This window comes from Geotrypetes seraphini, chromosome 19, assembly GCF_902459505.1.
Source record: "Geotrypetes seraphini chromosome 19, aGeoSer1.1, whole genome shotgun sequence".
Taxonomy (NCBI): Eukaryota; Metazoa; Chordata; class Amphibia; order Gymnophiona; family Dermophiidae; genus Geotrypetes; species Geotrypetes seraphini.
This window is the reverse complement of record NC_047102.1, coordinates 39,116,630-39,140,705: the sequence shown is the minus strand read 5'-3', so window position 1 is coordinate 39,140,705 and position 24,076 is coordinate 39,116,630. Positions and strand designations below refer to the sequence as shown.

The window sequence follows — 24,076 nt, the reverse complement described above, 5'->3', positions numbered from 1 at the left end:
AACACGGTCCGCATTTTGACAAAAAGTCTTCTTCAGGGGTATTCACCTTTATAGGACCCCAAGGAACCCCTGAAGAAGCCTTTTTGTCGAAACGCGGACCTTGTTGGGTCCTGTATCCCTAGCGGACTAGGTCCTTTAAGGCTCTTCTGTGGATGATTTCAGTGGACCTTTGGAACTTTGACACTTTCAAATAAAGTCCATTTAGGAACATCGTCACTCCACAGAGTTTTTTTGGGTTTTCTCTGGATTTTCTTCCTTGTGGATATTTTGGGGTCAATTCCTTTTGTTTTTTCCCAAAGTCACTTTAAAAACTTCACTCTACGCCAGGGGTCTCAAAGTCCCTCCTTGAGGGCCGCAATCCAGTCGGGTTTTTAGGATTTCCCTAATGAATATGCATGAGATCTATGTGCATGCACTGCTTTCAATGCATATTCATTGGGGAAATCCTGAAAACCCGACTGGATTGCGGCCCTCGAAGAGGGATTTTGAGATCCCTGCTCTACGCTGATAGTAGTTCAGTTTTTTTTCATCGTACCTCTGAGGTGTTGCCGTTGGCTGCATCAATTCGTATTCATTGCCTGCTGCGGCCCCGCATACTTCTCTGTCACATCCAGCCAGGAAGAAAAGATGAAGTGATGCCAGCAGTGCAGAAGGTAGAGAGAAACCTGCAGGGCTGCAGTAGGCGACGAATATGAATCGCTACGGCCACTGATAACACACCGTTGCAAAACCCCCAAATTTCTAAAATCCAAAATGTCTCTCTGGTCCTTAGCATTTCAGATAAAGTTTTGTGAACTTGTAGCGCTAGAGAAATAATTAGTAATAGTAGTAGGCAGGAAGGTCCTATTAAAGATTTGTTCAACAAGTCTCTTGAGACTGGAGTGGTTCCTTGCGATTGGAGGAGAAGAGCGGATGTAGTCGCAGAGATGTAGTGGGAAACTACAGGCCGGTAAGCCTCACTTCGGTTATTGGAAAAATAATGGAAGTGTTGCTGAAAGAAAGGTTAGTGAAATTTCTAGAATCTAATGGCAACATGGTTTTACTAATTGTAAATTGTGCCAAATGAACCTGATTGAATTTTTTGATTGGGTGACCAGAGAATTGGATCACGGACATATGCTAGATGTAATTTACTTACATTTCAGCAAAGCCTTTGACACAGTTCCTCATGGGAGGCTCTTGACGGGCTGAAGGTAGGACCCCAAGTCGTGAACTGGTTTAGAAACTAGACAGACGTCAGAGGGTGGTTAATGAATTCGCTCGGAGGAAGGAAAGTCCCTCAAGGTTCGGTGCTGGGGCCGATCCTGTTCAATATGTTTGTGAGTGACATTTCTAAAGGGTTAGAAGGAAAGGTTTGCCTTTTTGCAGATGACAGCAAGACTTGAAACGGAGTAGACACTAAGGAGGGAGTGGAAAACATGAAAAAGGATCTGCAAAAGTTAGAGGAATAATATCTGGCAACTAAAATTCAATGCATAGAAATACAGAGTAATGCATTTGGGGATTAGTAAGAAAGAGCCTTATGTGCTTGGAGGTGAGAGGCTGATATGCACGTATGGGGAAAGTGACAGTGTCTGAAGATCTAAAGGCAATGGTATTTATAAAGAACTAAGGCCAGTACTGGGCAGACTTGCACAGCCTGTGTCCGTATATGGCCATTTGGTTGAGGATGGGCTGGGGAGGGCTTTGACGGCTGGGGTGGTTTAGATGTACCAGGCAGAGCTTTGGGTTTCTGGCCCAGAAATAGCTAGGAAAAAGGGACAATTTAAATAAATAATTTAAAGGTTGGGCAGACTGGATGGATCATTTGGGTCTTTATCTGCAATTATTTACTATGTCATATGTTACTATGAGAAGTATTAGAATTTTTTTCAGTTTATTAATGGTGAGTGAATATGGGAGGTTATGGGAGGTTTTTTAAGGCTGATGAAAGAGAAAGGAGTCACATGAGACAATGATTGAGAGTTACTGTATACAGTACTCCCCCAAAATTTGCGGGGGTTCCATTCCAGGAACACCTGCAAATTTCAAGAAACCGCGAATGCGGTGTAAGAGGCTAATCGAAGTCAGGAGAGGCAGTAGAGGGCAGCTGGGGCGCCTGCGGGTGCTGAAAACCATTTGCGGTATTTTCCGACTGCCTCTTCCTGGTAATAAGTTTTTAAGTTTTATTAGGATTTTATATACCGCCTATCAAGGTTATCTAAGCGGTTTTTACAATCAGGTACTCAAGCACCAATCAGGAACTGCTTTGACACGCCAGATACCCACGACTTTAGTACAAGGAAGTGGCGGTTGGAAAATACCGTGAATTACTGAGTCCGCGATTCGCGAACTGCAAATTCACGTGGGTTTTCTGCATGTAGCTTTAAGCTGTGACTAATGAAGAGTGAGTGAATTCTCCCTTAGGTCCCCTAGGTAGGTCCCCTATACAGAGAGGGTATCAAACTTATTTTTGTGATTATCAAAAATACCTTATCAGTTTAGCCACTCATGAGTAGTGAAATCCCGGTAAATGAATTGAAAGAAAATGTTATTTTTTGTTTGCTCCTTATTTACTTGCACTGATTTTCTTATTTTTAACAGAGGTTGTGCAAAAAATAAATAATCTGATTGCTGCTGGACAGTTTGGAAGACTTTTTGCTGTTGTTCATTTTGCTAGTCGACAGTGGAAGGTAACCAATGAGGACCTAATTCTAATTCAACAATTTGTAGATGTCGAATGTGGAGATAGAATCCGACTGGAAAAGGTACTATATACATTTTTTAAAAAGTGGTGATGAAGTAGTTAACCATGTAAACAAATGATAGGGGTTTAAACATTTAAATGTTAATATGTACCCAAATAAGCTGAGGCCCATTCGGGTTAAGTTCCCATTTCTCAATGTCCTAATCTTCTCCATGCCAATAAAGACTGGGACACTATTGACCGCCCCAGAGTGTGTTTTATGTCAGAGAAGGGGCAGAGAGTGCACAGGCATGGTTGGAAAGTAAGGAGGATAAGGATAGCTAATGGATAGTTTCAAGATGCCACATATTTTTGGAGCATGAAATTATTTTGTTAATCTCCCCTCCCCGGTTCAGCCCGATCTTCTTTCTCAGGGACCAGATGATCTCGATTGCTTTGGTCTTCTGGTGTTACAGCGCAAAGGAAAGCCAAGAAGCTTGTGGCCATCTCCACTTCTGATAAGGCACGGGAGACTTTTCAGCATTGGTGCACCACAGAAAAGCTGCTTTTGTTTGGTGGTGCTGGCGTTCGTATTCAGAGCCCGAGAATGCAAAGCTCCCCTCGATGAAGTTCCAGGGAAATACCTTTCAAACCAATTTTTCTCCCATCTTTCCTGTTGTTTTATATTGGTATTTATTTGTTTATTGTCTCCTCCTTTTTTAATACAAACTTTGTCAAAATTTTAATAAACTTGAAACTAAGATTATTTGTTCAATAGCTGCAGCTTAATGCTATTAACTTAATTTTTTAGGTGTTACTTGTGGGCAGTGATGACTTTACATTGATTGGAAAGCCACTTTTAGGGTAAGTCTTGTGTCATGCTTAGTGATGCAAACCTCTTTTTCCTTTGCTAAACTGACCTGAAAAATGAGAAATGCAGCAATTCTAATTTTTGTTTTTGAGAGGGGAATGCATGTATACATACATACTTCTTTTTTGCCTCACCCTATAATATATGTAATCCTCCTAGAGATTTTGCCATTTTTTTTCAGCAACTACTTTGAATTTCAAATGAGAAATTGTACGTACTTAGTCATCATACTTACGTATGACTGTTAAATAACATCTAATTATCTTAAGTTGTGTTGATGTTACTGACACTTTAGCTTTACTACCAGGGCTGTGGAGTCGGTAGATAAATGTTCCGACTCCGACTCCTCAGTTTTTTGTACTTCAGACTCGACTCTGACTCCAGGTACCCGAAATTTCCTCCGACTCCGACTCCTCGACTCCGACTCCACAACACTGGTTAATTTTCAGATCGTTAAAGTGGAATGTCAAGTTGAGAGAAATGAGCATTTTCGACACCACCTTCTTTTTGGTTCTAAGGCCGCAGAAGCTGCTCGCAACATTTGTGCTGTGTATATAGTGGGTGCTATAGCTGAAAGAATCGCTCGTGATTGGTAGGCCAAGTACAAAAATGTTCCGACTCCGACTCCTCCGTTTTTTGTACTTCTGACTCCGACTCCAACTCCAGGTACCCGAAATTTCCTCTGACTCCTCGACTCCGACTCCACAGCCCTGTTTATTACATAGCAAGTTTTGCATGTTTTAAAAATGTTCGAGCTAAAACACAGTAAAATAACATCATTCAAGCAATACAATTAACAATGTGTCAGAATTTCAGTTACTGTCAGTGCTCACCCCCAGCTTTAACCCAGGCCTTCAGTGGCTTTGAGAAGCTCATGGCAGGCTTCCCAGATCATCTGCACTGTTTCATAAGAACATTCTTCAATTGTTGGCGGCTTTGGGCACAGTTTGTGATAGGTCTACTACGAACCACATTGAACTTCCATGGTATTGCGGTATACAAGAATAAAGTTATTGTTCTTATTACTACAACTAATCATTTCTATAGCACTACTAGACCTATGCAGCGCTGTACATCAGAACTTAGAAGAGACGGTCTCTGCTCAAGAGCTTACAATCTAGTCAAGACAGACAAACTGAACAAGAAGATTCATTAATACACAGTGCTCTTTTGGTGGAATTACAGAGAGAATGATGAGAAGCACTCGGTGCTAAACTATGCAAGATCTTATCTCCCTACTACACGTACCTTCACCAAGAATGCCGCAGCCGGGGCCGCACATGCGCACTCGTGTTTCCGCGACGGATCAGGGAACACGACTTTTGAGTGCGCATGCGCGGCCTAGCATTTTATTATATTATATATATATATATATATATATATACAGTATATGCGTGTTTGTTTGTGTGTGTAGATAGATATATGATTCAGATATAAATTCATACAGTAAAGTATTAGTTTTCCTTTCAAATGAATGTTTCAGGATTAGGCATTAGGTTTACACCAGAGGACAGGATTTTCCTTTAACAGTGCCTGTACATCGACTGATCATGAAAGCTGCTTTGTCTGCCAGATTTACAGAAAAGCAGCGAAGGATCGTTTTAGTTCAGCTGGGTGAGCATGACATTAATGCAGTGGTTCTCAACTCCGACCTCGGGACACAGCTGGCCAATTGGGTTTTCAGAATACCCACAATCAATATGTTTGAGATAATTTTGCATGTGACTGCCTCCATTGTCTGCATATCTCTCTCATGCATATTCATTGTGGGTATCCTGCGGACCTTTCTGGATGGGTGTATCCCGAGGCGTGGGTTGAGAAACCCCTGCATTAAAGTACACGCTTTGACTTGTACAAACAAGAAAAATAAGTTTTGTGTTACCAAGAGTCAAAATACAAGAAACCATCTGGCTTTATTACTGCATACTTCTGTCTCTCAGACCACAAAAATGCCAGACTGCTTCTAAGCTCGGGGTCAGAAGGCTTTATTGTTCACTGTTCTGTTGTATCAAATGATTTGAAATTGTTGTTTTCTTTTGCAAAGCAATTTGCCTTATACTCGGGCAAACTCAGGTATCATGCCTGCTTAAATCCCTTTGAATGTCGGCTGGGAGATGGGCAAACTAGATGGACCCTTTGGCCTTTATCTGCTGTCATGTTTCTATGAATCAGTTAAGCTCCATGAGTTTGGTTTTTTGGTCATGAGCATGTCCCACATTTACATGTATAACAGTAAGTAAGTTATCTAATCTAATCTAATCTTCCATTTGTGAGTCACACAAACCTATACAAGCTCAAGGCGACAGATCAAAGAGGAAGGGGGAAAGAAGTAGAGGGGGGGCATGGAGAAGTTATGCGTTAAAAGTGCTACATTTACATGCGCCCACTTGTTTACTCCTAGTAAGGCATAAATGGGCACACCTGCCAACTTACTGTAGCATTCTATAGGAAATCTTAGACATGTACCTTTCAAAAATTACTAAGAATGAGCCGCTCCATGAAATTTGATTTGCTTTATTATCTTAATACACCGCCCATTACTCTAGGTTTAAGAGCGGCTTACATTCAAAATAATCTAATGATTAACTAGTAAGCTTTAAAGTCTCAAACATCAAAAGATCCCATTATTCACGCAAAGATGGAACCCCATAAAATGACATCTTATCCTTCTTACATTTACAAATTGCTCTGCATTAAAAAAAAAAAGCACCAGCAAAACAAATTATAGAAAATTATCTTTGCCCAGCACACTGGAGTCTGTTGCCAGAAGATCTGGTGAAATCAGTTAGCATAGATGAATTTAGAAAACATTTAGACAAGTTCCTGGAGGAAAAGCCCATAAACTACTAGTAGATACGTAAGCTTGGGAAAGCTACTATTCTGGGTATGAGGAAGAAAGATTAGATCTGTTTGGGAGGAGGTTGGTCAAGATTGGGTTTTGTAATCTGATTTAGACACTGTTGGGAACCAGGTGCTGGTTGATAGACCTTTAGTCTGACCCAATATAACCTTTCTTATGTTCTTGAACATATCTGGCTAATTTTTTTTAAATATTGTTTTTAAAGGCTCTAGAAGGTGTTCTCTGCTAAGTAACTTAGTAACATAGTAGATGATGGCAGATAAAGACCCAAATGGTCCATCCAGTCTGCCCAACCTGATTAAATTTAATTTTTTTTTCTTCTTATCTATTTCTGGCCAAGAATCCAAAGCTCTACCTGGTACTGTGCTTGGGTTATAACTACTGAAGTCTCCGTCAGAGCTCTCTTCAGCCCATCTACACCATCCCAGCCACTGAAGCCCTCCCCAGCCTATCCGCCACCAAATGACCATATACAGACACAGACCGTGAAAGTCTGCCCAGTACTGGCCTTAGTTCTTCAATATTTACTATTATTTTCTGATTCTAGATCCTCTGTGTTCATCCCACGCTTCTTTGAACTCAGTCACCATTTTCCTCTCCACCACCTCTCTCAGGAGCGCATTCCAGGCATCCACCACCCTCTCCGTAAATAAGAATTTCCTTACATTGCTCTTGAGTCTCCCATCCCTCAACCTCAAATTATGTCCTCTGGTTTTACCATTTTCCTTTCTCTGGAAAAGATTTTGTTCTACGTTAATACTTTTCAAGTATTTGAACGTCTGAATCTTATCTCACCTGTTCCTCCTTTCCTCTAGGCTTCAGGGCTTCCAGTCTCTCATACATCTTGATATGTTTAATGTATATCTTACAGCTACAGTCTTTTAAACAAGCTGTGCCACTTTTATAGCCTTTTCAGTGAAGACAAATGCAATGTTGTCTCAAATGGTAAACATTTCAATAGTAGCTTTGCCTTTGGAATGCCAGTGGAATGACTTCATTATCTGTCAGGCTGTGTAGTGAATGGGTTCAGTAATGAGGCATTTTCCATGATAAATACAGAGAGCTAAGAAGTATTTTCTGATATGTAACCCTACAGTAAGTGTTGTTTTTTGTTAATGTTGTCCTTTGTACCTAGGCTTAAAACGTCTAGAATAAATTTCTATGCTAAAGTAACAGATACATATAAAACTGGCATTCCTAGTCCTAGTCCTAGTCGCAGTTTTTCTGTATTTGCGGTTCTGTTAATCCCCTATCACAGTGAATACGGAAGGAGAAGTGTATAGTTTCCTTGAAATGAAGCAGTATTCAAAACCCTTGGGAAAGGAGAGGGGAGGAACTCCCACTTAGTAAAAACCAGTAACTGTGCTCTGAACTTAGTCTGACACAAAAAGGTATTGTGAGAACTCTTCTGCACAGATGGTATTTCAGCCTTGATTACTTTGATTGTTAAGCTGAATTGCCTCTCTTAACCTTTAAAATGTATCTAGTGGTTTATTTTGAAAATATAATGTGTTATAAAAATTGCTTTTAACGTAAGCATTAGGTCACTGTTGATTTTTTTATTTTTTAATCCTTGTTTTGTTTTTGAGTTCTGTGGGAATTATCAATTAGAATGATATGTCACCTAAAGTCCTGAAGCAAACAAGTGAAAAGTACATTCATCAGCCCTGAGGTTTTCTGCCCTGAAGAGCAGAACGAGAATTTTTCTGGCAACTGTGATTTCATTAAGTCTGGTCTTGGTTAATGTTAGCTAGTATAACATCTGAGAACCCCATGTCCAATTATTTAAAAAAAATGAAAAGATTAGTTTGGAAAGCTAATAATTACCAGACGAACATTTTCCTTAACATATAAGAGCCAGCTGTCTTTACGCACAATACAGAAATTGTAGTCTGCATGATGTGGTAGCAATGAATATTCACTGTGGAAAGAGCCTGATTCTAGGGTGATTTGATACTGCTGCCCCATCCTGGAACTTTTAGCCCTTAAAAAAAAAAAAGGTCAGGCTTTCTTAAGCATTTAGGGCTAGATTCACTAAGCTCACCGATCGTGTCCCGACCAGTTTGCGAGCGTTTCCCTACCCTATTCACTAACCTCCTGGCCGATCAACCACCGACCTGATCTGCGCATGCAAATGAGGTGAAATGGCATGCAAAGTAGGAAGGCAGCGATTCACTAAACCGAAGAAGGAACACCGATTCAGCTGGCCAATCCAAAAAGAAGCTTCTGAGAACCAGTCGCTCATGTCCTTTCCAACTGTCCTGCTCTCTGCCGCCCTGCCTCTCTGCAGCCCATGGTTTTAACCTGCAGTTTTAAAGCGGGGCTGCACTTCGCCGTGTTCTGTTCCAGTCTGGCCGCTTTTCCCTGCTCGGTGTCTGGTGCTCTATTATGCTTTTAGTATTGGTGCTCCGTTGTACTGCAGCCACCCCTCCCCTTTGTTTTGACCTTGAAGACAAAACGCAAATGTAACTGCCTTAGCTCAGGTTTAGAAAGGTGAACAGTTGACCCAGTGGTTGTTTTTGTGCTTCATTAGATTTCTTTTGATCTTGAATTTCATCAGGTCCCTTTCATTTGTACGCTGCCTACTTTCAACCTAGCAAGCTTTTAACAGTGTTTCAGTAGCATTTGTGTATTTTGCTATTTGAATCTAGCTCACACCTTCTTGGTAGTTGTCAAAAGTATGAGAGATTCTAATAAAAATGTTTGATCGTGATTATTCCTATGGTTTTCAGAATGGTTAGTCTTGTCCAACCAAGCAGTAGTACTCTCATTATGATTTTATGTTCACTTTTCAGATTAGACCTCGTGCGAATAGAAGCCACAGTTGTTGAAAAGACCGATTCTTGCCCCAAAATTTGGATGAAGTTTTGGCGAAGACACAGATACCGAAAGAAAAAAAGTATGCAAAATGAGATCCTATTTGATTACAAGAAACTTGTAAAATCCATCACATTAATATTACACTATCTGTAACACAAATCAAACTCACTAATAAGAACTTATCCACAACTGTACAAAACACAGACACGGTTTCCATAAACCAAGCATCAGTTATAATTGAGCAAAAAGCCTCATGCAACAAGTACTGCTGTAATTGATTCTAGTAAGTAAAACAATATGGCCTAAACATATAGTTTCTCCTCAGTCTTCCCCTGCCCGAATAAAACTCTTTTCAGAAACTCCTGCACCTTTTCATATATTAAGCTCCCCCCCAAAAAAAAAAAAATCCACCCAGCATAAACATGTTTCAAACCTAAACCAAAATTCTTTTCTAGTAAAAGAGACATTGGCCTAAGTTGTACAGTATATAGTTTCTAATTGAAAGCAACCTGATACAACCATCCTAAAAACTGAAAGGTAATTTAATGTTCTGATTATTACAGGATTTAGGACTTGCATAACAGAAGAGAGAGAGCGCCTATGTTAGTCATTGCCCATGTAGCACAAATACCACATAGTGATCACTGACTTGGACATGAGAAACTAAGGGTTAAAGTATCCATCCAGCACCTATTCTGCTTTATGGGAGAAAAGCATGAACAGTGCAGTGCCTTAAGTGGCATCATCCTCGGCCACTGCATGTTTGACTTTGAACAGTGCGAGACTCCATAATGCTGTGTGGGTTAAATCCAATTTGTTTGCGAAAAGTTCTTTGAATTACGGTAAATGGGAGATATTAAATTCCACAGTCCCTGGAGCTACAATGTAAGCTAATCACCCTTTTAAAAAAAGGAATTGAGATTAAAAACACAGCATGAACATTCAATTCCAGTCCAAGCTGGTAATACAAAGATCGGCTAAGGAAATGCGTAGTAGGTGGTGTGATTCCTAGTAACACCTTAGATGAAGCCAAAATGGTCCATCTAGTCTGCTCAGTGTTAAGACTATGATTGTCGTTTCTCTCCCTCCCTCCCTCCCAAAAAAAAAAGAGAAATTGGTTTGTGTAAAGAAAAAAATAATTATGGTACATGAAGCTTATTAGAGAAAAAGTGATGGCACTTTAGTAAATATAAAAATTACTTGAACCGCTATTGAAAATCACTTATCTGGTTAACTGGTGCTGCTGCCAGGGTAATTCTTGGATTTTCAGCAGCATTATTGAGATAATGTCACTGACAATCACTAGACTCTGCCCTACTGTTTGGAGACCAGTAATATTAAGCTTCAGTGTCCAGATATAACTATCTAGATATCCGGGGGGGGGGGGGGGGGGGAGCTCTAAGTTATCTGGATGGTTGCCCTACTACTACTATAGTTTATAGTTATGGTTTATTATTCTGCTTTTATCCAAAGCGGATCACAATCAGAACACCCACAATTAAAATACAATACAGATTCAAACCAAATCCAGAGCCAAATGAATGGCTCTCAATTCCAGACGATTTTTGGACCACTTGCTTTCCGATTGTGTCCACTTCCCACTCTGTGCGTTGGCTATTGCCGAGGTCTCGTCATAGGACTTTCAGTCATTTGGATGAGTATGAAACACCCCCCCTAACCATACAGGAGTATGAATAACACTATTTTTCTTGAACCTTGGGGGGTTTTATGCGATAGTGCTAGTTGCACATAGGAGGTTGGTTCCTGGATACTTCTACGTTACGAGCTCATGTTAATTATTGGGGTTTTTGTCATGATTTACAGAATAGAACAGAATATAGTTCATCTCCAGGGAAGTTCTCCATGCCCCGCCTTCTCTTCTGTTTCAGTGGAGTTCGATTGCTTTGGTACTAAATTAAGAGGAAGCTATTCTCCACTGGTGAAGGGGAGGAATTGAAAGATATGAGTGACATCCTTCTGTAAAATTTGCGACTAAAGGAAAACAACAGCTTCAGTATAGAATCCTATGTCTTATAACAGAAAGATTACCGAGATAAGAACCTAATCTTTCATTGTTGGTTTTGCTGCTATCAATTTATTTATTTAACTCGTTCTCCCCAATGAGCTCAGAACAGGTTACATGTTAACATACATAATATGCAGTTAACGGGTTACAATTTGCCATAGTTAACAGTACAAGGTTTTTCAATACAAGTTTTTATCCTAACTCGACACATACTAGGGATCTAATACCAATATACATAATATATAGTGTACAGGTTACAGTTTGCCATTGTAACCTGTCAGCATGTCAACAGTCTATTCCTGCTGGTAATTTTAGAAGAAAACTATTTGGATCTTGATGTAGTTAATTATTTCAGCATTTACCAAGCTTCAGAGCCAATTGGATTTTCAAGCTGAATAGAATGAATATTCATGTAATAGACTTGCATAGCCTGGGTCTCCAATGGATGCAAATCTATCTCGTCTATATTCACCAAGTTAATTCTGAAGGTGCTTTTAGGAGAGCGGTGAGAACACTGCTTCATTTTGAAAAAAAAAGAGAAGGTAGACTGAAGTAATATATACTGTTGCAGAGCTGCCAAGTCACCCATTCCAGGAGGGTGACATTTTGACCAGGTCCTGGTTTTCAACTTGCATCCCAAAGCAGTGAGGTATTTGCAGTCCTTGATTCTTTCCATTGAAATCAGTGCTACAGGTCGATAATGCAATATGATTTGGTGGGCAGAAATCCAGGACTGGCCAAAAAGTCTCCCTCTTGGAATGGGTGACTTGGCAGCTGTGCTGTGAAGAAACTGTCAATGTGATGCCTTTTATTGTATAGTATTGGTGAACTTATAGAACAGCATTTCATGCACTTAGCTAGGTGCTTTTAAATATTGTCTCCATGGAGACATGAATAAACTTTGGTGCCTCTTTTTATACAATATGGCCCATTTCAATAAATGGCACCATAGATGTCCTACTGGATCCTAGCTTAAGTGGCAAACCATTTAAAACCTTCCTTAAAATTGTTTAAAACAAAAATGTAGGTGCCTAGATTGCGTTTACGGCAGCGCTCAAGGACACCTAAGGTCGAAGTAGGTGTGGCTAACGCCAGAAATGACCTTAGGTGCCGCCATAGACATGATTCATGTCAAACATAGGCCTCGAAAACCCTGGCCTTCATTTCCAGCACCTCTGTTGTCACTGCAATTCTACAAATGGCGCTGTGGCTTGATTGACACACGATCGGCAACTGTCTTTTTAATCATCTGCCGATACTGGCACCGTTGAAGAATCCAGCCCTATATGTATAGGCATTTGGATTGACTTTCAGTTTATACTTCTGTTTTATAAAATGTACAGAGTCAACATTGAATAGGAAATTTATGCAAGGATCACAGTAGGGCGGTTTTATAAAAGCATATAGGTGCATTATTATCCTTTAAAAAATAGGCCTAACATGTACACTTATCTGCTTATAAGTTTCCCTCCACATTTGAAAATAAATATTAGCAGAAAATATGTGAGCTTATCTTCTTTGTTTGAACCCCCTAGAAAATATGGAACATTCCTGTAACTGAAAAATATTTGGCAGTATATATTTCATAAAAGTAATTAAAAAATGGCTTACAAAATCCAGCCCATGCAGAATTTAATTCTAATATTGCCACGATTGTGATGAGGGTTGTGGAGTCAGTTGGTCGTGGAGTTGGTAAAAATGTACCAATTCTACTCTAGCTTCAAAATTTTTTTTTTTTTTTTTTAAAATATATATATATGATAAATTTATCATTTTTATACTTATTTACCTGTAGTTTAGATACAGAACAAAATGTTTTAAAGCTTAATATTGTTGAAATTGGAGTCAGATAGTAGAAAAATAGAAGAGTCTGAGTTGAAGGTTTGGTGTACTGATTCCACAGCCCTAATTATGACGGGTATTTGAAGACTTCTGTATTTTAGGCAGTGGAGAGCTGACCTTTAATTATTGTGAAGAGATTAGCACAAAGGATGTGACTAACTGATACAATATGGCTGAATCTGCAGTAAAGTAATGAAGGAATAACCATGCCTTTTTTTGAAGCACAGTCTAATTTTTCTCCCTTTTTATTTTTTCCAGTTTTTATACATGCGCAGACTCTCCTAAGGATAAACACCATAGAAATTGCTCCAAACTTATCTTAATTGTTTCTTTTTATGATGTAGTAACTGATAAAATATATTTTGAAAACAGTTAAAATAAAATGCCTGACAACCGGATGTTTTTCAAACTGTCTTGAGGTTTTTATTTTCAGACTAGTCTTTAAGCCCGTTACATTAATGGGTGCTAGAATAGATGTGTCTGTCTGTCTGTGTTTCTTTATCTCTCTCTCCTTGGCCGCTGTCTGTGTCCTTCTGTTCCCCCCCCCCCCCCCCCGAGCAAAGCTGTTTGCCCTAAGCACACCCCTCCCCCAAAGCAGCCCCCTTTCCCTCTCCCTGTCTCTCTATGGCCCCTTCTGTCTTCCCCCAGAGCAAAGCTGTCTGTTCCCAACACACCTCCCACCCAAAGTAGCCCCCTTTCCCTCTCCCTATCTCTCCATGACCCCTTCTGTCTTCCCCCAGCACTCCCCTCTCCCAAAGCAGCCCCCTTTCCCTCTCCCTGTCTCTCCATGGCCCCTTCTGTCTTCCCCCCAGAGCAACTGTCTGTCCCCAGCACACCTCCCCCCCAAAGCAGCCCCCTTTCCCTGTCTCTCCATGGCCCCTTCTGTCTTCCCTCCAGAGCAAAACTGTCTGTCCCCAGCACACTTCCCCCCCAAAGCAGCCCCCTTTCCCTCTCCCTATCTCTCCATGGCCCCTTCTGTCTCCCCTCAGCACACACCTCCCCCCAAAGCAGCCCCCTTTCCATCTCCCTCTGGCCCCCTGTATTGATCCCCCTGCTTACCCTCCCTCCATCCCGGCGTCTTCTGGCCTGCTCCTCTTCAAAGCAGGCCGCGATCGTGGTGGCCGGTCCCAGCGAACCTCGCAGGCCGCCCCCCCAACCCGGAAGCACGCTCCCTCCCGACGTGATCCCGTGCGTCAGAGGAAACATGCCACCGAGGCCGGAAAGCGGCCCCCGAGGCCCACCAAAGCTGGCCACGATCACAGGCTGCCCCGAAGAGGAGGATCAGCAGCGGTGAGCGAGGGCGGGAGGAGGCTTGCTTCGGGTTGGTGAGTGAGGGCGGGAGGAGGGGAGTGGCCAGAGTGATCCCTGGCCGGGTTCTAAAACGGAACACGGCCACTGATCACACACCACGGCGGCAGGAATCACGCTTTTTTAAAAGTGCATGCGCCGCTAACGTTTTATTCTATAGGATATGCAAGCAGTTAAATAGTGAAAGAAAAGCATAGCCAGAGATGATGTCCGCCAAGCGTCTCTTTCTTCTCTTCATTGCTACTTAGACAGTCATGAGAATTTTGTTCACTCATCGCTGCTGTTGACGTTTCTTTTCTGGTTAGGAAGTAAGCCAAAGTAAAGCAGGAGAACCTCCAGATTGTGGGGGAAAAAACAAGTTATAGGAATGTTCCCAGAAAAGTCAAACACATGAGAGTGATAACAGCAGCATTTTCTGCACGTTTGCTACAAAATGCTCATTTGTAATGAGTAGAACAGTACCTGAAACTGTCTTTCCAGGTCTGATTATCACCGATATGATAATTCCGTTCCAGCGACAAGTCGGTCTTCTTTTCTTATATCTGATGTTCTGTCCATGGAGTGTTGGCTCTTTGGAAGTGCCGTCATTAGCGGTGGTGCGACTTGAGCTTTGGAATGCCCTTCCTTTAGCTCTGCGCCAAACTACTGTGCTTCTGCATTTTAGAAAAGGGTGAGCGATTTTTGGTCCCAGCTCTAAGAATGTCCTGTGCTTGGTGCCGGTGCCCGAAGTTCGGCCGCCTCTTCTGCCGGATCGCGGCACACTCTATTTCCGAGGTGCCGATTTTGCTAATGTTTTGCTCGTCTTGCAAAACACTCGCAAACCGGTGCACTCGTAAACCGAGGTACCACTGTAGTTGAGTCTTCAATAATTTTCTAAAATCAAGATAAGAAGAAGATCATAACATAATTTTACCTTGTTAGGAATAGAAAAGTAGTTACCCGGCTATGCTGAAGTTTCATTTCAACATGTATATGAAGTGTTCTAACAAGTTTTTCACATCTGTGTCTTTTTTAATGCAAGTCAGCTTACACTGGTATCCAGGGTTATGAGCCGTGTACTCAGTGAAAATATCCCATATACATAAATATCAGATGATTCATGTATTTTAAACATTTTCTTTATGAAATTATGCAGCCTTAAAATAGAGGTTATAGCAATCCAAAGCTACGATTAATGATTTTTTTCCCCTTGAGAATAACACCCACATGGAAAATTTTACAGCACCATTTCTTTAAATAGTGTGCAAGAGAATGCATCTAACGGTACCGTATTTACAGTTTAAGATTAGCAAAAGGGTAATCTCTTTGGACTAGCCATCAGTGGGGTTTGAACCAGAAGCTGCTACTTTGCCCTTTGACCCCACTAAAGAACGTTGATGAAAGTAAGTTAATGCAGATGAAGAAACCTGGCATGCAGCCATGCCTCTGAGGAACTGGATTTATTATTATTAGGATTTTATATACCGCCTATCAAGGTTATCTAAGCGGTTTTACAATCAGGTACTCAAGCATTTTCCCTCTCTGTCCCGGTGGGCTCACAATCTAGCTAATGTACCTGGGGCTATGGAGGACTGAGTGACTTGCCCAGGGTCACAAGGAGCAGCGCGGGGTTTGAACCCACAACCCCAGGGTGCTGAGGCTGTAGATCCAACCACTGCGCCACACACTCCTCTGGACACAGACTATAAAAAGGGCTGCTGAAAACAGAGACGTGCTTCAGTGGAATCTGGATACCGTGCGAGCGGAATATGTTGATGTGAATTATTTTAGGTTTGGCCTGAAAAAAAATTTTTTAATGTCTTTATTGAATTTTATTAAATGCAACAGTTTAATACAAGAGTTACCCAATGACATCTGAATCCCTCCCGCCCAACAAAAGTATAACAGTCGACGAATTGAGAGTACATAAACCACATAAATAAAGCCAGACAGACCTACAACGCATTCCGAAAATCAATTAAAACTGCTCTATTTGATAAATTCCTTGCCTAAGCAGAAGACCTGTCTTTCCCCATGTAACCCCTATGTATTATGTAACTTCATGTAATATTATGTAACATCTTTCTTCATGCATTCTATAATTTGCTGATTGTCCAGCCTTCTTTCAATGTGAACCGCCTAGAAGTCATTTGACTATGGCGGTATAGAAAAATAAAGTTATTATTATTATTACAAGCAAAAGGAAAGGCAGGTAATAATCGTCTAAAGGAGCCCAAACCCTCTGAAAATGTTGAACCATACATCTGCATATGAGACAAATTTCAGCCCACCATGCACAAAAAGAAAGGGCTGTGCCATTTTTCCATTCTGATAAAGCATGTTGAATTGCTAAACCCATAAGAGTATCAAATAATTTGGCCTTACATTTTTTAACTAAGTGTGACAAGCTAGCTGAATGCAAAATGACAATTTCATAAGTCAGTTCTGTACAGAATCCCAAGCCATCTTGTATTCGTTGCCAGACTACATCCCAGAATGCTTTGACAGTATTGCACCCAAACAGCATATGGTAAAAAGTGCCTACATTGGATTTACAGGTCCATCACAAATTAGATCCTAGTGTAGACCATCTGGAGACCCTATAAGGGGTCCAGTATGCTCGGTGAGCAACATCAAATAAAGATTGTGTTATTGAGGCCGACAGAGCAGATCTGCAACCCTTTACCCCCCAAACTTTCCATATACCATCATCAATTTTCATTCCAAAATCACATTCCTACAAAGGCTGTAGTGTAACATATGCATTAAGTCTCTTAAGTTTAACTTTATGATAGACCAAAGAGGCTTTTTTTTGGTTTTCTAATGAGGCCTGCACAGAAGTGCTGTAAGACCGTATCTCTAGTATTCATCGGATCCTTGAGCCATTGGAAAAAATTGTGTAGCACTTAAATAAAAATCAGTACATAGATCATCAAATGATTTAAAATTACCATATGTATGCAGGTCAAGACAACCATAGATCTGAAGATAATTTGCACTGAACTGACTTGAATTGTTATTTGGTTAGCAGTGTTTCTCAACCCCTTCCTGGAGACTCACCTAACCAGTCTGGTTTTCAGAATACCTATAATGAATGTGCATGGTGTAGATTTACACGCTTTGCTTTTATATGTCACTCTTCAAAAGTTAGTGGCTTACAACCAAAAAAACAATAAGTTCTTGACACACAAAAACTAACAACAAAATTTAACCCGTGGAAAACATTGGAAAATATATGGGACTTGTATACCACCTTTTTGTGGTTACACATTCAAGATGGTTTGTATATGTACTTATTTTGTACTTGAGGCAATGAAAGATTAAGTGACTTGTCCAGGGTCACAAGGAGCAGCGCTGGGATTTGATCTCACAACCTCTGGGTGCAGAGGCAGCAGCTCTGCTACTAGGCCACTCCTAGGAGAGGGCATTTCAAAGAGAGAAAGCCCTAACATGAGAAAATGCTCTGGTCAATAAAAAGAGATAACTATCAAACCCGAATAAGAGAACTGGAGGAGATAGTTTTCTTTTCCCCTTTCCTATTGTTTTCCTTTATAATCAGATTGTATTTCCTTCCTAGCCTTTCCTTGTGTTTAATTATGTTTGTATAAGTTGTTTTTTAAATATGTTTAGTTGAATTAGTATTTTTTGTTAGTTACGTTTGTTTCCCCTAACTCTGAAATTTTTATCGATCTGTACATCGCTTAGAATTTGGAATAGGTGATTAATCAAATTTTATAATAAACTTGAAACTTGATTGACCAAAGGTAGAAAAATAAATAAACATTATGGTCCATGTTTGTTTTTTTATAGATAGAATAATGTACTGAATCTAAGGTAGCAAATAGTGTTGATAAATGTGAAATGATTGTATGTCCATTTGCAGATAAGAAGGTATTTATTGTATTGCTACTGACACAGTGAGTTACGTTCATTCTGGTCTTCGAATGCCTCAATCAGATGGAAACTTCTTGAACAGATGCATTAGTGACACACACATCTAGCAGAAATGTACATTCTTCACAAATATTTCTGTATATACTTGAATATAAACCTATCCGAATATAAACGGGGGTAACTTAAGAACATAAGAAGTTGCCTCCGCTGAGGCAGACCAGAGGTCCATCCTGCCCAGCGGTCTGCTCTCACGGCGGCCCATCAGGCCTAATTGCCTGAACAGTGTCCCTGACTAATTTTGTAATTGCCTCTAATCCTATCCCTATTACCTACCCCTACTCCTACCCTCAATCCCTTTGTCCTCCAGGTACCTGTCCAGACCCTCTTTGAAGCCCTGTAGAGTGCTCCTGCTTATCACATCCTCCGGTAGCGCATTCCATGTGACCACCACCCTCTGAGTGAAAAAGAACTTCCTGGCGTTTGTTCTAAACCTTTCCCCTTTCAATTTCTCTAAGTGCCCCCTTGTACTTGTGGTTCCCCGTAATTTGAAAAATCTGTCCCGGTCTACTCTTTCTATGACCTTCATGATCTTGAAGGTTTCTATCATGTCTCCTCTAAGTCTCCGCTTTTCCAGGGAGAAAAGCCCCAGCTTCTTCAGTCTGTCAGTATATGAGAGGTCTTCCATACCCTTTATTAGCTTAGTTGCTCTTCTCTGGACTCTCTCAAGTACCGCCATGTCCTTCTTGAGGTACGGCGACCAGTACTGGACACAGTACTCCAGGTGTGGGCGCACCATTGCACGATACAGTGGCAGGATGACTTCCTTCGTCCTGGTCGTGATACCCTTCTTAATGATGCCCAACATTCTGTTTACCTTCCTTGAGGCTGTGACGCACTGCGCCGACGCCTTCAATGATGTGTCTACCATCACTCCCAGGTCTCTTTCAAGGTTACTCACCCCTAGCGGTGATCTCCTCATTTTGTAAGTGAACATCGGGTTCTTTTTCCCTTACATGCATGACTTTGCATTTCCCTATGTTGAAGCTCATTTGCCACTTTTTGGCCCACTCTTCCAGCGCTGTCAGATCTTTTTGGAGATTTTTGCAGTCCTCCTTGCTTTCAACCCTGCTGTATAATTTGGTGTCATCCGCAAATTTAATAACCTCACATTTTGTTCCTGCTTCCAAGTCGTTAATAAATATATTGAACAGGAGGTCCCAGCACCGACCCCTGCGGAACTCCGCTCGTGACCCATTGCCAGTCTGAGTAATGGCCCTTTATTCCAACCCTCTGTTTCCTGTCCGCCAGCCAGTTTTTGATCCATCGGTGGACCTCCCCTTGCACCCCGTGGTTCCATAGCTTCCTTAGCAGTCTTTCATGTGGTACCTTGTCGAAGGCTTTTTGGAAGTCAAGGTAAATGATGTCTATAGATTCCCCTTTATCCACCTGGCTGTTTACCCCCTCAAAGAAGTATAATAAGTTTGTGAGGCATAACCTGCCCTTGCAGAAGCCATGCTGGCTCTGCTTTAGCTGCCCAGTGTTTTCGATGTGTTCCCAGATGCAGTCTTTAATTAGCGCTTCCATCATCTTTCCCGGGACTGAGGTCAAACTCACCGGCCTGTAGTTTCCTGGGTCTCCCCTTGAGCCTTTCTTGAAGATGGGCGTGACATTTGCTATTTTCCAGTCTTCCGAAATCTCTCCGGTTTTTAAGGATAGGTTGCATATTTGTCTAAGTGGCTCAGCTATTTCGTTCCTTAGTTCCTTGAGTACCCTTGGGTGAATGCTGTCCGGACCTGGCGATTTGTTGCTCTTTAGCCTGTCTATCTGCCTGAGGACATCCACTTTGCTTACCTCTAGTTGGACCAGATTTTCATCCTGATCTCCTTTTACGATCTCCTCGGGTTCCGGAATGTTGGTTGTGTCCTCCCTCGTGAAGACTGAAGTGAAGAACTCATTTAGCCTGTCCGCTATCTCCTTTTCCTCCCAAAAAAGGGGGGAAAAAAATAGGTTGACTCGAATATAAACCGAATTCACGTCAGTTTTGTGAGGTTCCTGAGGGAATGAGCAGCCTAGTGAACTGCTGCCTCAGCATCCTGAGGTTGTGAGTTCAATCCCAGCCTGCTCCTTGTGACTCTGGGGTAAGTCACTTAATCCTTCCATTGCCCAAGGTACCTCAGTTCAATTGTGAGCCTGCAAGGATAGATAGAGAAAATACTTAAGAGTAAATAAACATAGCAACCACTGTGGGAATTCACAACAGCCATTTTGAGTAGTGAGTCTGCACGGGGCAGAAGCATAGGAGAATCGCTGTTGCCCTGGCTCACCACTGGACCAACAGGGCTTAAGGTAGGCCTGCGATGGATCTGAGAGGGTGAAGTCTTGAATATACTACTACTTCTACTATTAATTATTTCTATAGCAATACCAGACAAACGCAGCGCTGCACAGAGTCACAAAGAGTAAGAAAACAGTCCCTGCTTGAAAGAGCTTACAATCTAAACAGGATGTCATGGATACAGTTAAGGGGAATGGTTAATCAGCGGGCTGGGTTGGAGGGCAGAGAAGTAAGGTTAAGGATTGAAAGCTATATCAAAATGGAGGGTTTTCAGTCTGCTTTTAAACAAGGGAAGGGGCTTGATGGACAAAATATAAACCGAGACCCCCATTTTTGGACCATTTTTTTACACCCCCAAATTCTAGGTTTATATTTGAGTATACAGTATGTCCACCTCTTAGGTAAAAACTCAATATCCTCAATACAGGCCAACAGTAGAAAGAAACAGAACCATTTGCTCACACACAGAGACGAAGACTGTTAATCTCAAGTGCCCAAAGTTTTTAACCAGAGCATATCATGGTTGTTAAACCTAAATCAGGGCTATCATTGATTACTGTCTTATTTTCCCTGTAATCTGTGAGCTGTGATATAAAGTATAAATTATCTTACTCCTATAGAGCTGTGTGTGGACCATTATTACAAAATTTTTAAATAGCTTAATTGCACAAAAATGTTGCTACTCTTTGCTGTAGATAACTTAGCTCGGGTAGGACAATTGTGCCCGGTTTGCATCCCCAACGGAAGATCTCCGTTTCGCTCTACTTTTTTTATGGAGAGCTTCTTCAGGTCAGCAATCAGTTCATTGTACTAAATCCACTAATTTTTGATCGCCTAAGTCCTCATTGCTATTGGGACGTAAACGTAACGTAAACAGACACCAAACGCATGCACAGACCATCTACAGGGAAAGCAGATGGTCTGCGTATGAGTCAGGATCACACACTAGCGATCTGTGCGGTTGGAAGGGGGCGTCCCTCCGATCGCCCTCATTTTAATTTTTTTGATTCAGGAATGGGTCGGGCCTGCATGGATCGGCCACGGAGAGTCAGGTTAGTGAATCAAGCCCTGTATATTAAATTTGGGAGCAGATGCACTTAGCACCTCCTAACTGTGCTAACTACAAACGCAACGGTTAGTACAGTAGTGTGCGGTCCACGCCTATTCTACTGCAAGGCCTTGCCTAAGTCCCACCCTCTAACACAGTGTCCCGCAAACATTCTCGAGCTGCGAGGTGGTGGTTGCACCTGGAAGCACCCAGAAGTGCACGGGCGTCACTGTGATGACATCACAGGCATGCGTGATGTCATCACATCGATGTCTGCGCATGCGCAAAGGCCCTTCAGATGGGCCCCGAGGCACCAGTGGGGGGTGTCAGCAGGGATGAGGGCCTGAGAGGCGGAGACGTCCGGCAACAGGCACGTCCTGTAGGCAGTCAGCAAGCACCGGACGCCTCTCCTCCTCCCCAGTGCGCCGTGGCACACCTGAAATCTCAGGAGCCACACTACTGTGCCGTGGCACACAGTTTGTGATACACTGCTCTAACACAACATGGCTTTAATGTAAATAAAAGTGCACACTAACCAACATAGTAAAAGTTGGTACAGAAGCAATTAAACACACACTACTTTGCGCATTAACCAGTGCCTAAAGTTAGGCACTAATTCTACGCACATATTTTGGCTTGGAAACACATTCTAACAGGTGCGCGGTGCCAAAATGGGGTTGAAATGGCAGATTGGCATGGAAATACACTTACACGCCCAGTTTGAAGATAATGCCTAAGCGTATCTGCCTGCAATTGCAAAGGGAGCCTTCCCATGGGAGAGGCATAGATGCGTCAGTGGTGTTATGGAAAATTGGGCGTCAGAATTGGTTTCGGTTGGTGGAAGTCTTCATGTCCAAAGTTGGGTGAGGAATCTATCAACCGACGGTATGCTATAAAGAGTGCTCATCCTGGACTAGCATTAGGAACCATTTTCTGAGTCTGGGCCTAACTGCTTTAATGGCCCTGTGAAAGAATAAGGGGTTATCTTCCGCTATGCTACCATTCCGCCTCCATACAGCAGGGGCTGCTAGCTCGAGGCTGAGCAGACTACATGTTCCAGACTGCACTGGGCTTTATAGCTCGGTGCTGAGCTACCTTAAAAAGGTAACCCTGCTGAGTCAGGGGGTGGAGTTCAGCAAGAAGGTGTTTATCTGCTACAGAGGAGAATCGTTAGGGAGGGGTCCCAAAGTGAGAGGAGGCTTCCAAATCTAGAGGCTGACACAAGCCTCAAGAAACACTTTCCAGGAGAGTTCCCGGAGAACGTTCCCTGTGGGAGAGAGAGACTTCCCTGAGCAGAGAAGGCTCAGAATTAAATTACTTCCCTACCCGTGGGTTAAGGCGAACTCTGGGAAGTTAAGTCTGGAAAGGAGCTGACATTTTGAGACTGTTGATACTTGGCTGGCTGAGGTAAGCCCAACTTATTCTGAGAACTGTGGAATATGTTCAAGGGTCTGGCTGGGACTGTTTATTTGAACAGAGAAACTACTTCCCTTAAGCCTGTGAGGGAACAGGCTCAAAAGAGTGTGTCAATAAAAAGCTTTTCCTTATACCTTCCATGAGTGTCTATGCTGTTTTGAACACATGTGTGCAGGGCTCCAGGAAGGTCTGGACCAGACTCTGCTACTACAGGCCCCCATGGTGTTAATTTTGATTAGCTATCTCCCTTTAATAATACAACAGTCGATTGATTAAGATATTAATTGCACTTCATAACCTGAAGCCTAGGAAAACTACAAGCAACCTTCCATGACAAACACAGTGCAGCCTTCTGAAGTTTTTGCATTGAAGGCTTTTCTGGGCTTCCATACAGAGAAATCACTTGAAATGCTGATGCACAAAAGCCACATGCATTAACATTTCAATATGATTGCGGGCATCAAACATTATAGAAAATGCCCCTCTGTGGACACAATGAGGGCGTTTACTCAATACTGAGGTGCTCAGTACCCATAGAGCTTGATATGATAATGATGCATTACTGAGCCTATTACAGCCAAAAGGACATAGCTCCATGAATATATAGCTTGAATTATTACCTCGGTACCAAAGAAAATATTATTACCTCGGTACCAAAGATAAAATAAGTTTCCATGCTGTAATGTACAAGATACATATACATAAGATAATCCCAAAACCAGATGGTATGCCTGAGCAATTTAGACACCATCACTGAGCCCAAAAACGAGAGGGAAATCTCTTGAGACAAGTCCCACTGTCATTACATGGCCAGGTGTTGCCAGAGAAGGGGTACTCATCTTCACTGGGGGAGGGTTGGCTCATTTTCTGCAGTACCTCTGGGCTCTTGTTGTATGTTGTCCATTAACTCATAGGCCAATGTAATACAACCTGCAGGAGGCTATTCCATGAAACGGTACCTCCGGTGAAGTGCATTGATGCCAGGTGCTAAGCAGAAAAACAAAGCAAGGCG

General features: G+C 41.9%; 2 protein-coding genes across 3 annotated transcripts in view; both read left to right on the top strand.

The window, feature by feature from the left end:
• MRPL21 (mitochondrial ribosomal protein L21) overlaps window positions 1–13,486 on the top strand; it is a 37,098-nt gene extending 23,612 nt beyond the window's left edge. For both annotated transcript variants that reach the window (XM_033928386.1, XM_033928387.1), the window contains 4 exons: window positions 2,584–2,747; window positions 3,477–3,529; window positions 9,192–9,295; window positions 13,343–13,486. In XM_033928386.1, the coding sequence (XP_033784277.1) occupies window positions 2,584–2,747; window positions 3,477–3,529; window positions 9,192–9,295; window positions 13,343–13,407 (386 nt within the window). In that variant the 3' untranslated portion in view covers window positions 13,408–13,486. The remainder of the gene's footprint in view (window positions 1–2,583; window positions 2,748–3,476; window positions 3,530–9,191; window positions 9,296–13,342) is intronic.
• A 9,298-nt stretch (window positions 13,487–22,784) lies between these two features.
• LOC117352258 (circularly permutated Ras protein 1-like) overlaps window positions 22,785–24,076 on the top strand; it is a 108,642-nt gene continuing 107,350 nt past the window's right edge. Inside the window, exon 1 of the mRNA XM_033928606.1 lies at window positions 22,785–23,055. The gene's annotated coding sequence lies outside the window, so the exon portion shown is untranslated. The remainder of the gene's footprint in view (window positions 23,056–24,076) is intronic.